This window comes from Elephas maximus, chromosome 2, assembly GCF_024166365.1.
Source record: "Elephas maximus indicus isolate mEleMax1 chromosome 2, mEleMax1 primary haplotype, whole genome shotgun sequence".
NCBI lineage: Eukaryota > Metazoa > Chordata > Mammalia > Proboscidea > Elephantidae > Elephas > Elephas maximus.
In genome coordinates, this window is record NC_064820.1 from 139,520,710 (window position 1) to 139,533,963 (window position 13,254).

The 13,254-nt window shown below is 39.5% G+C and overlaps 1 protein-coding gene across 3 annotated transcripts in view; it reads right to left on the reverse strand.

Moving 5' to 3' along the window:
• Nucleotides 1–524: 524 nt before the first annotated feature.
• TNFAIP8 (TNF alpha induced protein 8) overlaps nucleotides 525–13,254 on the reverse strand; it is a 132,452-nt gene continuing 119,722 nt past the window's right edge. For all 3 annotated transcript variants that reach the window (XM_049873601.1, XM_049873602.1, XM_049873600.1), the window contains one exon: nucleotides 525–2,121. In XM_049873601.1, the coding sequence (XP_049729558.1) occupies nucleotides 1,556–2,121 (566 nt within the window). In that variant the 3' untranslated portion in view covers nucleotides 525–1,555. The remainder of the gene's footprint in view (nucleotides 2,122–13,254) is intronic.

The following is a 13,254-nucleotide window of genomic DNA, read 5'->3' on the forward strand; positions in this document are numbered from 1 at the left end:
CACTATGCTGTTGTTTATATAACAACAGATTGCTTGTGAGTTCTAAGAAGTGAGTATGGTACTTTTAGTTCAAATCTTAGTGTCAGGATTTAAATTCAAACCAGGGAGATAATTTTTGTCTCTGCTGCCTGTCTTAGCCAAGCCAATGAGGGGCCCAGAGAGACCGACCACCTCCTCTAGGCCGTAGCCGTAGTGGATTAAAACAAATTTCAATCTCTAGAATTTCCAGTTTGGGGGCCTTTCCTGGTGAGCTATGATTTTAATGTCAATATTCTGGGAGGCAGGCAGATTCAAGGCAAATGTACACTGAACCACAGATATAACGGCAAGGCAAATATTTAGTGCTGCTGGTTGGGTCTGTTACTTCTTAGATGACAAAGTGCGCCTGCGGGTATCCAATTTTTTTATGTCATTCACACACCCATGAAATTATATAGAAACAACACACAAACTGCTTAAAATGTAAACATTCTTTGGTTTACTCATCAAAATAGCAAATAACAAAAGAGCAAAAACCTTATCAGTTAAATAAAAAAGTGACATTCTTTATTTACCTATCGGACCTTCTTATACATTTCAAATGCATTCATTTTCATGCTCACATTCTGTAGCAATATCCTTTCTTCTCCTCTGCCCCTCCTCCCCCTAAATTATTTCGGTGGGTTCTTCCCTAAAATGAAGATTGTTTTCTCTTCCTTATATCACTTACTTTTTATTATCCCAATATCAAGAATGATCTAGATTGTCTCTTTGTCTATTATATTTGAAGCTGATATTAAAAATGAAGAGTTCATCAACACATTTTCAAGATAACATGAAAGTTAAGCTTTAACCACGCATTTTGAGGCAATGGCATATTACATTTTTGGGAATTTAAGTATCACCATTGGTTTAAAAACCAGTACTCAATCCCAGAAGCATATTCTTACTTTGGACATTATTGATAATTGTCCAGTATAGTTCATTTCCATAGTAATGATTTCAGATGAGCAGTTTTTTATTTTTCTGAGGATTCATTTTGACTGCCTCAGACTTAACTCTTGAATGTCAACAACAAAAACTTTAATGAAAGGACTGAGGTAACCTTGAAAATAGAACAGTTTCTAAAGGAGCAATAACGGCAGGAGAAAGCTGTTGGCTTTTAAAAAGAGGTACATATACACAGTAAGGAATAGAAATGAATTAAAATACGTAACTTTATACATGTTAGAAATATTCAATGTGCCACAAATACAACTGCCCTAAAAAAGATGTCTTGAGGTTTGGAACCATACGTATTTTTCTTTGTATAACTCGGTATCTGAATTATCCAACCACACATTTTCCCCATGATCTGTTAACTGTTTGGAAGCTTTTCACTATAATTTTTGGAAATACGTTTTTCTTCAAACAAAACATGCCCTATAAAAAGCACTATCATTAATGCTTGACAAATGAATTGGGCGAAGTCTTTCTGAAATGTGTGTAATCTTTAAAAAATTCTTTTTTCCTTCATAAATCAGCAGTGCTCCATCTTCAAATAAATCATGAGCAGTCACAATCTTAACTCACATGCTCATATGTTCTCTTCATCCAACATTTTGTTGATACCATCACAAAGTTTTTGTAAGTGCGGTTTAAAATTTCCAAATGGATTATACAAGGCAGCCAAAAATTCACAATTTGAAAAATGATCAAAGACATTATTAACCCGTCCATGTGACTTTGCGGTGAGGTGACGCTGAATGATCTGGTGGAGCATCTCCCGGCATTCATTTAGCAGCCTGGACAACACGTTCCGGTCAAAGGTGTAATCCACCTGATGGAAGCTGACCACCGTCATAGCAAGCTGATGAACTTTCTTCTTAAATTTCTCCATGAGGGCCAGCTCATCTTGATTAAACTGATTATTCCTGTAAAGAATGGCCAGCTTGATGACTGTTTTGATGAGATTTTTGATGATTTTCTCTGCCTCCTTCTTGTTCTGGGTGTACTCCTTGGTCACTCTGTATAGCTCATCTAAAACCTCACTGCTCGTGTCGTCTATTAAGGTGGTGGCGATGGATTTGGACACCATTTTACCCAAGATCTTCTTTTGTGCCTGAACGGCCAGGTTTTTGGAGTTAAACACATCTGTGGCCACTAAAAACAAAGAAAAAGAGAAAAGAATAAGCAATCAGTAAATATCAGTTAGAGAGGCAAATTACGAAATAGGTAACAGGAAACATTTTCTTCTCATTTTCTATACCATTTGTGGTTTGTCTGCCATCTACTTATATTAATCTCCTCAGAAAAGATCTAAAGAATATTTCCCACATTTCTGGGTGATTACATTACTGGGGTTGATTTGTATAATCTTGCCAGCTCAAGTATTTGATACCTTCTATTATTTGATACCTTTTATTATAAAGGACCACCACTCATCTGGCAGTCTGTTGTACCGTGGTGGCTTGCATGTTGCTGGAAGCTATGCCACTGGTATTTCAAATACCAGGAGGGTCAACCATGGTGGACAGGTTTCAGTGGAGTTTCCAGACTGAGATAGACTGGGTAGAAGGACCTGGCTATCTACTTCTGAAAAAATCGGCCAGTGAAAACATTACGGATAGCAGCGGAACATTGTCTGGTATAGTGCTGGAAGATGAGCCCCTCAGGTTGGAAAGCACTCAAAATACGACTGGAGAAGAGCTGCCTCCTCGACTGGGGAAGAGCTGCCTCCTCGACTGGGGAAGAGCTGCCTCCTCAAAGTAGAGTCGACCTTAATGATACAGGTGGAGTCAAGATTTCAGGACCTTCATTTGCTGATGTGGCACGACTCAAAATGAGAAGAAACAGCTACAAACTTCCATTCATAATTGGGACATGGAATGTACAAAGTATGAATCTAGGAAAATTGGAAGTCATCAAAGATGAAGTGGAATGCTTTAAGATCAATATCCTACACATTTGTGAGCTGAAATGGAGTGGTACTGACCATTATGAATCAGATATGGTCTACTATGCTAGACAACTTGAAGAGAAATGGCGTCATAGTCCTTGTCGAAAAGAACACTTCAAGATCTACCCTGAAATACAACCCTGTCAGTGACAGGATAATATCCATATGCCTACAGGAAAGACCAGTTAATACGACTATCATTCAAATTTATACACCAATCACTAATTCCAAAGATGAAGAAACTGAAGATTTTTACCAACTTCTTTCTGCAGCCTAAATTGATCAAATATACAATCAAGATGCATTGATAATTAATGGTGATTGGAACACAAAAGTTGGAATCAAAGAAGGATTGGTAATTGGAAAATACGGCCTTGGTGGCAGAAAACAATTCTGGGAATCACATGATAGAATTTTGCAAGACCATACCATTGCAAATATTTCCCAAATTTTTCTTTAAACAACATATATGGCGACTACACACATGGACCTCGCTGGATGGAATACAAATCAACTACATCTGTGGAAAGAGATCATCAGTCAGACTATGACCAGGGGCTGACTGGGGAACAGACCCTCAATTGCTCATATGCAAGTTCAAGTTTGTGTTAGTTATCTAGCGCTGCTATAACAGAAATACCATAAATGGATGTCTTTAACAAAGAGATTTATTCTCTCACAGTCCAGTAGGCTAGAAATCCAAATTCAGGGCATCAGCTCCAGGGGAAGGCTTTCTCTCTCTGTCTGCTCTGGAGGAAGGTCCTTGTCATCAATCTTCCCCTGTACTAGGAGCTTCTTTGCACAGGGATCCTGGGTCCAAAGGATGTGCTATGCTCCTGGTGCTTCTTTCTTGGTGGTATGAGGTCCCCAATTCTCTGCTTGCTTCCCTTTCCTTTTACCTTTTGAAAGATAAAAGGTGGTGCAGGCCACACCCTAGGGAAACTCCCTTTACATTGGATTAAGGATGTGACCTGAGCAAGGGTGTTACATCCCACCCTAATCCTCTTTAACCACAAGCAGAGATTATGGTTTATAACACTTAGGAAAATCATAAAATGGAAGGCAACCACATGATACTGGATATTGGGAATCATGGCCTAACCAAGTTGACACATATTTTGGGGGGACACAGTTCAATTCAGGACAAAGTTGAAGCTGAAGGAAATTAAAAGAAGTTCATCAGAACCAAAGTATGACCTTGAGTATATCCCATCTGAATTTAAAAACCGTTTCAAGAATAGATTTGACACACGGAACACTAATGACCGGAAATCAGATGAGTTGTGGGATGACACTGAGGACATCGTACATGAAAAAAGGAAAAAGGTCATTAAAAAAAAAAAAAAAAAAAAGATCAAAATGAATGTCAGAAGAGACTGTGAAACTTGCTCTTGAGTAGAGTAGCTAAAGCAAAAGGAAGAAATGATAAAGTAAAAGAGCTGAACAGAAGATTTCAAAGGGTGGCTAGAGAGAAAAAACTAAAATATTATAATGAAATATAGTTAGAAAACCAAAAGCATGTTCTTACATGCTCAGCATTTCTCAAGCTGAAAGAACTGAAGAAAAAAATTACCGAAATACTGAAGGATTCTATGGAAAAAAAATTATACAATGCAGGAAGCATCAAAAGAAGATGGAAAGAATAGAGAGTCACTGAAACAAAAAGAATAAGTCAATGTTCAAACATTTCAGGAGGCAGCATGTGATCAAGAACTGATGGTACTGAAGGAAGTAGCCCAAGTTGCACTGAAGGCACTGGCAAAAAACAGGGCTACAGAAATTTATGGAATACCAATGGAGACGTTTCAACAAATGGATACAATGCTGTTAAGTGCTCACATTTATGTACATTCCAAAGAAAGGTGATCCAACATAATGCGGAACTTATTGAACAATATCATTAATATCACACACCAGGAAAATTATGCTGGAGATAATTTAAAAACAGTTGCAGCAGTATATGGACAGGGAATGGTGAGAAATTGAAGACAGATTCAGAAGAGGACGTGGAACAAGGTATATCATTGCTGATTTCAGATGGATCTTGGCTGAAAGCAGGAAATACCAGAAAGATGTTTACCTGTGTTTTACTGACTGTGCAAAGGCGTTTGACTGTGTGAATCATAACAAATTATGGATAACATTGCGAACAATGGGAATTTCAGAACACTTAATTGTGCTTAAGCGGAACCTGTATATAGACCAAGAGATGGCTGTTCAACGGAACAAGGGGATACTGCGTGGTTTAAAATCATGAAAGGAGGGGGTCAGGCTTATATCCTTTCACCATACGTATTCAGTCTGTAAACTGACCAAATAATCCAAGAGGCTGGACTATATGAAGAAGAATGTGGCATCAGGACTGGAGGAAGACTCATTAACAATCTGTGATATGCAGATGACACAACTTTGCTTGCTCCAAGTGAAGAAGACTCTGACGCACTTATTGATGAAGATCAAAGGCTACAGCCTTCAGTATGGATTATACTCCAACATAAAAAAATGCAAATCCTCACTAGACCAATAAGCAACATCATGATAAATGGAAAATACTGGTCAAGAATTTCATTTTACTTGGATCTACAATCAACACTGATGGAAGCTGCAGTCAAGACATCAAATGACAAACTGCTTCGGGCAAACCTACTCCAAAAAGGTTAAAAAGCAAAACCATTTTGAGGAAGAAGTTACGACTCACCCAAGCCACCGTCACCTTGAGGACTAAAGTGCAGCTGACTCAAGCCATGGTGTTTTCAATCGCCTCATATGCATGTGAAAGCTGGACAATGAAAAGGAAGATTGAAGAAGAATAGATGCCTTTGAATAGTGGTGTTGGTGAAGAATATTGAATACACCATGGGCTGCCAGAAGAACAAACAAATCTGTCTTGGAAAAAGTACAGCCAGAATGCTCTTTAGAAGTGAAGATGGCAAGACTTCCTCTTATCTACTTTGGACATGTTATCAGGAGGGACCAATCCCTGGAGAAGGACATCACACTTGGTAGAGGGTCAGTGAAAAAGAGGAAGACTCTCAATGAGATGGAATGACACAGTGGCTGCAACAATGGGCTGAAACATAGCAAGGCTTATGAGGAGGGTGCAGGACCGGGCAGTGTTTCGTTCTGTTGTACATGAGGTCACCGAGTAGGAACCGACTCAATGGCACCTAACAATAACATTATAAAGGAGCCCCGGTGGTGCAGTGGTTAAGTGCATCACTGCTATAGATTGGCAGTTTGAACCCACCAGCTGCTCCATGGGATAAAGATGTGCAGTCTGTTTCCGTAAAGATTTACAGCCTGGGAAACCCCATGGGAGCAGTTCTACTCTGTTCTATGGGTTTGTTTTTTGTTTTATTATGTAGAGAAGGAGTCCTGATGGCACAATGGTTAAGCACTCAGCCGCTAATAGAAAGGTTGGCAGTTTGAATCCACTAGCTGCTCCATGGGAGAAAGACTTGGTGATTTACTCCCATAAAGTTTACAGTGTAGGAAACCCTATGGGACAGCTCTGTCATATAGAGTCATTATGAGCTGGAACTGACTTGATGGCACACAGCACCACTATGTGGTCAATACTTTAGAAGTTAAAGGGGACAACCTTTTTTAAAAATAGCAGTTTGATTACAAAAGTAGTATGTTTCATGAGGATCCTTGGTGGTACAGTGGTTAAGCATTCGGCTGCTAACCTAAAAGGCTGGCAGTTTGAATCCACCAGCTGATCATTGGAAACCCTATGGGGCAGCTCTACTTTGTCGTATAGATTGGCTATGAATTGGAATCCACTCCATGGCAACAGGTTTATGTTTCATAAGGTAATAAGCTTTAATGCAACTCTCCCTAGTTTAATCTTATAAGAAACACATCAAAAATATAAAATCAAGTCAATTGTCCTCTGAGTAACAGCAACCACAATCAATTTACAGAAACCCATTCAAATGCAAGAAGGATAAATGGCAAAGAAGCTACGACAGTGAGTGAAATGGCAAACTGATGGAAGAAAATCAGGAGGAACACACTGCTTCATAATCCGTTTATGATAAGTTAAATTTCCCAAACCATTGGCCAGCACCCACCAAGTTGGCCGTCCTAACCACCCTGAATTTTAACTCCAAGAAGTTGAGTTTAGGAAAGGAATATTCCTTGGAAGGCCCTTTTGATGAACGGCCATTGTTCTTTTGAACTTTTTATATGTTTTGGGGAAATAACCATGAGCTAATGAAATATGCTGTATGAACAACATATTTTGAAAAAACTGATGGTTGGTGTTTACTTTTGGAGCTCTTCTAACAATTTGAGAGATGTTTAAGGTACCCGTAATAGTTAAATATATAAAATATTAATGAGACACTACATGTGATGCAAAAAGGAGCCCTGGTGGTGCGGTGTTTAAGTGTTCAGCTACTAACCTAAAGGTCAGCGGTTCGAACCCATCAGCTGCTCTGCAGGATGCAAAAAGGAGAATGATATGGCAGTCTGCTTCCATAAAGATTAGAGCTTAAGAAACCCTATGGAGCAGTTCTACTCTGTGCTATAGGGTCCCTTTGAGTTGGAATCGACTCAACACGAACGATTTTTTTTTTTTTTGGTTTATGTGATGTTACTAGCTTAGAGTCTGGTCCAATAAAAATTCTCAAAAAATATTTATTCCCCAAACTAAGTTTAATTTTCCCTACCACAATTTTCCTGTACTCTGTACATGTAGCAATCTGAAAGTTACTCCTCTGCAGCTGTGCTTCCTCTTTCTTCTCCCAGGTCCTCAGAGCTGTAGTGCCCTGTGTCTGCCCTCCATCTTTGGGTCCAGGGACAGCTGCTCTTTTTGCAAATGCCAGTGTATTAGCCTGGGTCTGGGTGCTGGAAAGTGGTCATTGGGTCGTACATTGTCACTGTGTGCCACTGAATCAATTTTGACTCATAGCAAGCCTATAGGACAGTAGAATTGCCCCACAGGGTTTCTGGGTTTCCAAGGCTATAATCTTTACAGAAGCAGACTGTCATATCTTTCTCCCTTGGAGTGACTGGTGAGTTTTAACTGCCGACCTTTGGGTTAGCAGTTGAGCAGTTATCTACTGCACCACCAGTCACTGGGTAAACCTGTTGCAGTTGAGTCAGTTCTGACTCATAGTGACCCTAGGTGACAGAGTAGAACTGCCCCATAGGGTTTCCAAGGCTGTAATCTTTATGGGAGCAGACTGCCATGTCTTTTTCCTATGAAGTGGCTGGTGGATTTGAACTGCCAAACTTTCAGTTAGCAGCCAAGCGCTTCACCACTGGACCATCAGGGCTCCTAATCACTGGGTAATGGGAGATAAAAGGCTAAAAAATACAATACATAAGGACAAGTCAGGGCATCAATGATATAAAATTATTTCTAGTTTGGACAGGGTAGAGACATTAGAAAGCAAAAGGCAGCTATTTCCAAATTCAAGATGGGAGGGCATTTAAGAGTGACTTCCTCAGTGCAGAACTGTCATATTAGACTTGAAATCAGAGTAAAGGGATGTTTTGGACTAAAGAAAAAAATAAAGCTCATGGTATATAGTATAGGTAGCTGCCAAGTGGCTCCTAATGAGCAGTACGTTATTCATGAATACACAGTGCCAGTACCCTCCAAGGAAAGAAAGTTTTGATTGAACTAGAAATGGTGTCCTCCCAGATGCTGACACTTAAACTGCTGAAACATGAACTGAAACTGCAGAAGAAGAACTTGAAATATATTTTGAGGAAGAAAAGGAAAGTGAAAAATAGGGAGAAATGGCCCAAAACAAAAAGTTGCCAAAGTTTTTAATATTTTCATCTTTGAGCACTAGTCCATTTCTAATCCTATCTTCCATGGTTTAAGTAATTCATACTTAAAAACTTATACCGGAAGAAACGGCACTCATATAGTCAATATCCATATTCAGATCAGGGACCATCTTTCATTGCATAACTTTTGAGAAGAAGTCAATGCAGAAATAAACCTGATTAGATAGGAAGGGATACCCTAATGGTTTTCATATGCACAGCAAAAAACTAGGATTTCCAGAATTTATTTTACATAAAGTTGAAAAGTTACTTTGTTTTTAATCTATCAAAACATGGCACATACTCTAAACACACGCTGTGAAATAACTGAAACCAGAGAGAGGGAGGGGCTCCTAAGATTCCTTTCTGCTCTGTTTTCAAGTATGGACTTTGAAGTGTACACCTTTTCTTAACTCCCTTTCCTATGAAATCTAAGTGTCTCATTTAATTTCAACTATAAAGAGGAAACAAAACAAAAAGTCACTGGTGCAGCACTTTAACTTTCTGTAAGAGAAAGCTTAAAAGGCAAGTCTGCTGCCAACCAAGCAGGATCATTCCCCCATTTACTGGTAACCAAGTCTGAACCAGGACAGAGAAGTTGATCTCTGAGACTTTTACATTTGTCCTAGGGGAACTTTAAATCCTGCTCTGGAAACACAGCAGCAGCTTCACACTTCCATTTTATTCTTTGGATTTATACTGGTGCAGTCATCTTCATAAATGAGGATAAAGCTCTTTCTGCCCTCGACCGCGAAGACATACGTGCAGCGGATTTATTTTCCAGCATTAGCAAAGGCTTTTTCTGACTCAAGTGGGGGTTGTAGCTCAGAGTTGCTAGCCAGGCCTGTGTGGTCTGTGGTCAAGAAGTATGATTTTTTTTCCCCCTTGCAAATTAACTGCCTTTAGCCTTTCCTGTTCAGGCTCATTTGTCAGTTCCACATCCTCAAACGGATCCCTTAAATGCTGGGAGTATCTCAGAGCTAGTTCTGGACCAAGTCCTTCTCCTTCACTGTACCCTCACCCCTGTGTGATCTCACCCGTTCCCATGGCTGCAGATACCACCCATGCACACATGACCCGCGCAGTTATAACTCAGCCCCGACTCTTTTTCTAGATTCATTCTGGCAAATGCAATTCAAGATTTTTCTTTTTGCAGGGATCTCAAATGCATCATGTCCACAACTGAATCCTAGATTCCTATCTGGCCCCCAGAATGCTCCTCGTCCAGTCTTTATTATCTCAATGAATAGCACGGCTTTCGTCCATTTGCTCAAGCCAGAGACCCGGGAATCACGTAACATACCATCCTTTCCCTCACTCAGTCCATTACCAAGTTCTTTCCATTCTACCTTCCCCCAAATTAACTACATTCTGTCCATTTCCCTCCCTCCATTTCCACTGACACCAGCTGAGCCCAAGCCCTTTTGCAGTCTTTTCTCACACAGCAGCCAGAGTGTTTTTTTAAATGTAAATTAGAAAATGGCTCTCCCTATAAAATTTACCACATACTTCCTTTCTAACCACCATACTTCCTAGTTCCTGAAATCACCGTATTTGCCTAAATTTTTATTGCCTGCCTCTTCTTATTAAAATCCAAGCTCTATTTTTTTTTTTTTTTTTTATGAGAGCAAGGGCCTCTGCATATCATGCTCACTGTCATCCCCTGGGCCTAGAACAGTGCCTGGGTACACGGTGCTTCTGACCATAGCAGAAGTCAATTTCCCCATCTCTTCACTATACTTAACTACTTTTTCTATGAAAACATGTTGGCACACAAAACCAGTTTTAAATACATATGCGAATGTTTTTGTTTGTTTTTAAAAGCCAGAGAAGTAGGTATTTGTTTTACCTTGCTAAATATGTAGTTCTCTTCCCTTTAAACGTACTCCGGGGTGTGGTTTCTCGAACTGTCATCAGTCAGGTTTTTCAAAAGGAAAGATTTATTGTATACAACAGGAAAATGTCAGAGGACAATGATGCAAACATTTAGAGTAAAGCAGGGTGCCATGATTCTGTTTTGAGCTGCAGTGGAAGATTAAACACATGCCCACCTATATGTCTGCTGGGACCTATGTTTGAAACATGCGGCAGAAGGATGGACCCCAGGCATGTCCTGGGAAGCAACCAAAATGGGTACAGGAAACATTCTCAAACGAAGAAGTTCTGAAAGTATGGATTCAGTGCTTTACCTATTAAAACGAATTCTCTTGTGTTTGGAAACATACATATATACTTTTGACTGATTAAAAAAAATTATGTCATATGTCAAAAGTGTACTAAGAATAATCATTGTTAAAACCACTCACATTTTACAGAAATAGGATGGAAATGTGATTTTATACCTGCTTTTTTTTATCTGACTTCTCTCCCTTTGTGTCTGTGTGTCTCCTTCCCTGGCGTAATCAATACTGTATTTTAGTAATGTTTGCTGTAAAGTAAACTGATATTCAGGGAAATCCTGGTTTTAGCACTGACAATTCTGAGTTGAAGGTAAGTATTGATGGTGAAAATATACTGACATCTATATGAAAGAAAAGATGGGCTTGGAAGGCAAAAAGCAACAACAACAAAAACCCTAAAACAACAACAAAAAAAAACTACAAAAAAATCCCACTTTTAAAATATTAATTAATGAAAAATTATAACCCCCCCAAAAAAACCCAAATGAAAAACTATAGTATCTGAAAATTAACAAAAATGTTCCAAATAACTACTCTTACCAGGAAATTACTAATATAGTAAAGAACTCATGTCACTCTCTTTACAACCTCACCAGCAAACACATGCTTTTTTTACCCATCAAATTTGTTATACTTGGAACTTTTAAATGGTGACTACAGATTCACATGCCATCGCTAACTCTTGCCTAGTTCGAATTGGATCCTGTTGGCCCAGTATTACAAAGATGGAAAAGAATACAATCTGGAGAGCATGCCTGGCTTTTGTGGTCTGTTAATAAGAGTTCTTTAAACAAACACATAAAACCTTTAGCTCTTTTGCATCTGGATAACTCCAAATCTAAATGAAGCTTAATAAAAATGCAGCTTTGGGGATAAGAAAGTGACCATAGCGAACCATAAACATAGTCACAAGAAGTCAACAGGCCAAGAGTTGATCTTCCTCCATTGGGATTTGGCAATGCTCCAGGAGAAGAGCAAGGAACACTTGGAATGGCCGGCGATATATGTGCCACCATCCTCCACACTCAAAATTCCAGGGTGGAAAATACAACTAGATAAAAAACAAGCAACAAACAAACAAACAAAAACTGCAGTAGAGGGGAGAGTCTCAGCCAGGAATAAGAACTGTGACGGGGGGTTCCCCTGAAAGGGTCAGGAGCAAGGACCATGGCAGCAAGCTGGAGGCAATCTTCTCATTCAGAGAAGAAAAGACAAGTGCTAGGCACCTTAACCCATAAGGTGGACTTATGTCACACAAAAGGCCATCATACACTAGCATCTTGGGAGATTCAATATATCCAGGCAATGAATACAACCTGGCAATGAAATCTAAACTTTGGTGTATATACATTTTCCTGACTCCAAGTGGTATGCATCACCATAGTGACAAGTCATTTACTGTGTCTCATGCCACCTACAGAAAAGTATGAGCTCATTGAAAAAGGCAACACAGTAAAGAAGACATACGTGAGAAAAATGGTTAGTTTGAAAAAAAAAATAATCACTAGGTGTTTTTCAATGAAGTACTAGGCATTGTCTAGCACACACTTTGGGTTACTGGATTCCTTTTATTGTTCCTCACTTAGTTATTTTAAACTAAGTTGTAAAACAAAAAAGCAGAGGAAAGAACTGATAGTACTGGTATTACAAATGGCTCTTGTCCCTAGAGATGCAATTGAATTTTGTCTAGTGGATGTGCAATTGAGTCCTGATTTTCTTGTCTGCCTGTGTATGTGTTTCTCTTAGGATTCTCCTTTAACCAGTTGTAAGATTTTACTGGTTCCCTCCTGACCAAGTCATAGTATTTTTTATCGCCTCAAATGCATGTGAAAGCTAGACAATGAATAACGAAGACTGGAGAAGAACTGATGCATTTGAAATATGAGTTGGCAAAGAAAACCATGGACTTCTGGAAGAGTGAACAAATCTGTCTTGGAAGAAGTACAGCCAGATTCATTCGCTTCTTAGAAGTGAGGATGGCGAGATTTCATCTCATGTACTTTGGACATGTTATCAGGAGGGACCAGTCCCTGGAGAAGGATGTCATGCTTGGTAAAGTAGAGGGTCAGTGAAAAAGAGGAAGACTCTCAATGAGATGGACTGACATAGTGACTCCAACAATGGGCTCCAACATAGTAACAATTGTGAGGATGGTGCAGAACCAGGCAGCGTTTTGTTCTATTGTACATACTGTTGCTGTGAGTCAGGACCAGCTTAACAGCATCTAACAACAACTCCTTTGGGCCCTGGTGGCTCAGTGGTTAAGAGCTCAGCTGTGCACCAAAAGGTCGGCAGTTCCAATCTACCAGCCACTCCTTGGAAACCCTATGGGGCAGTTCTACTCTGCCCTATAGGGTTGCTATGAGTCGG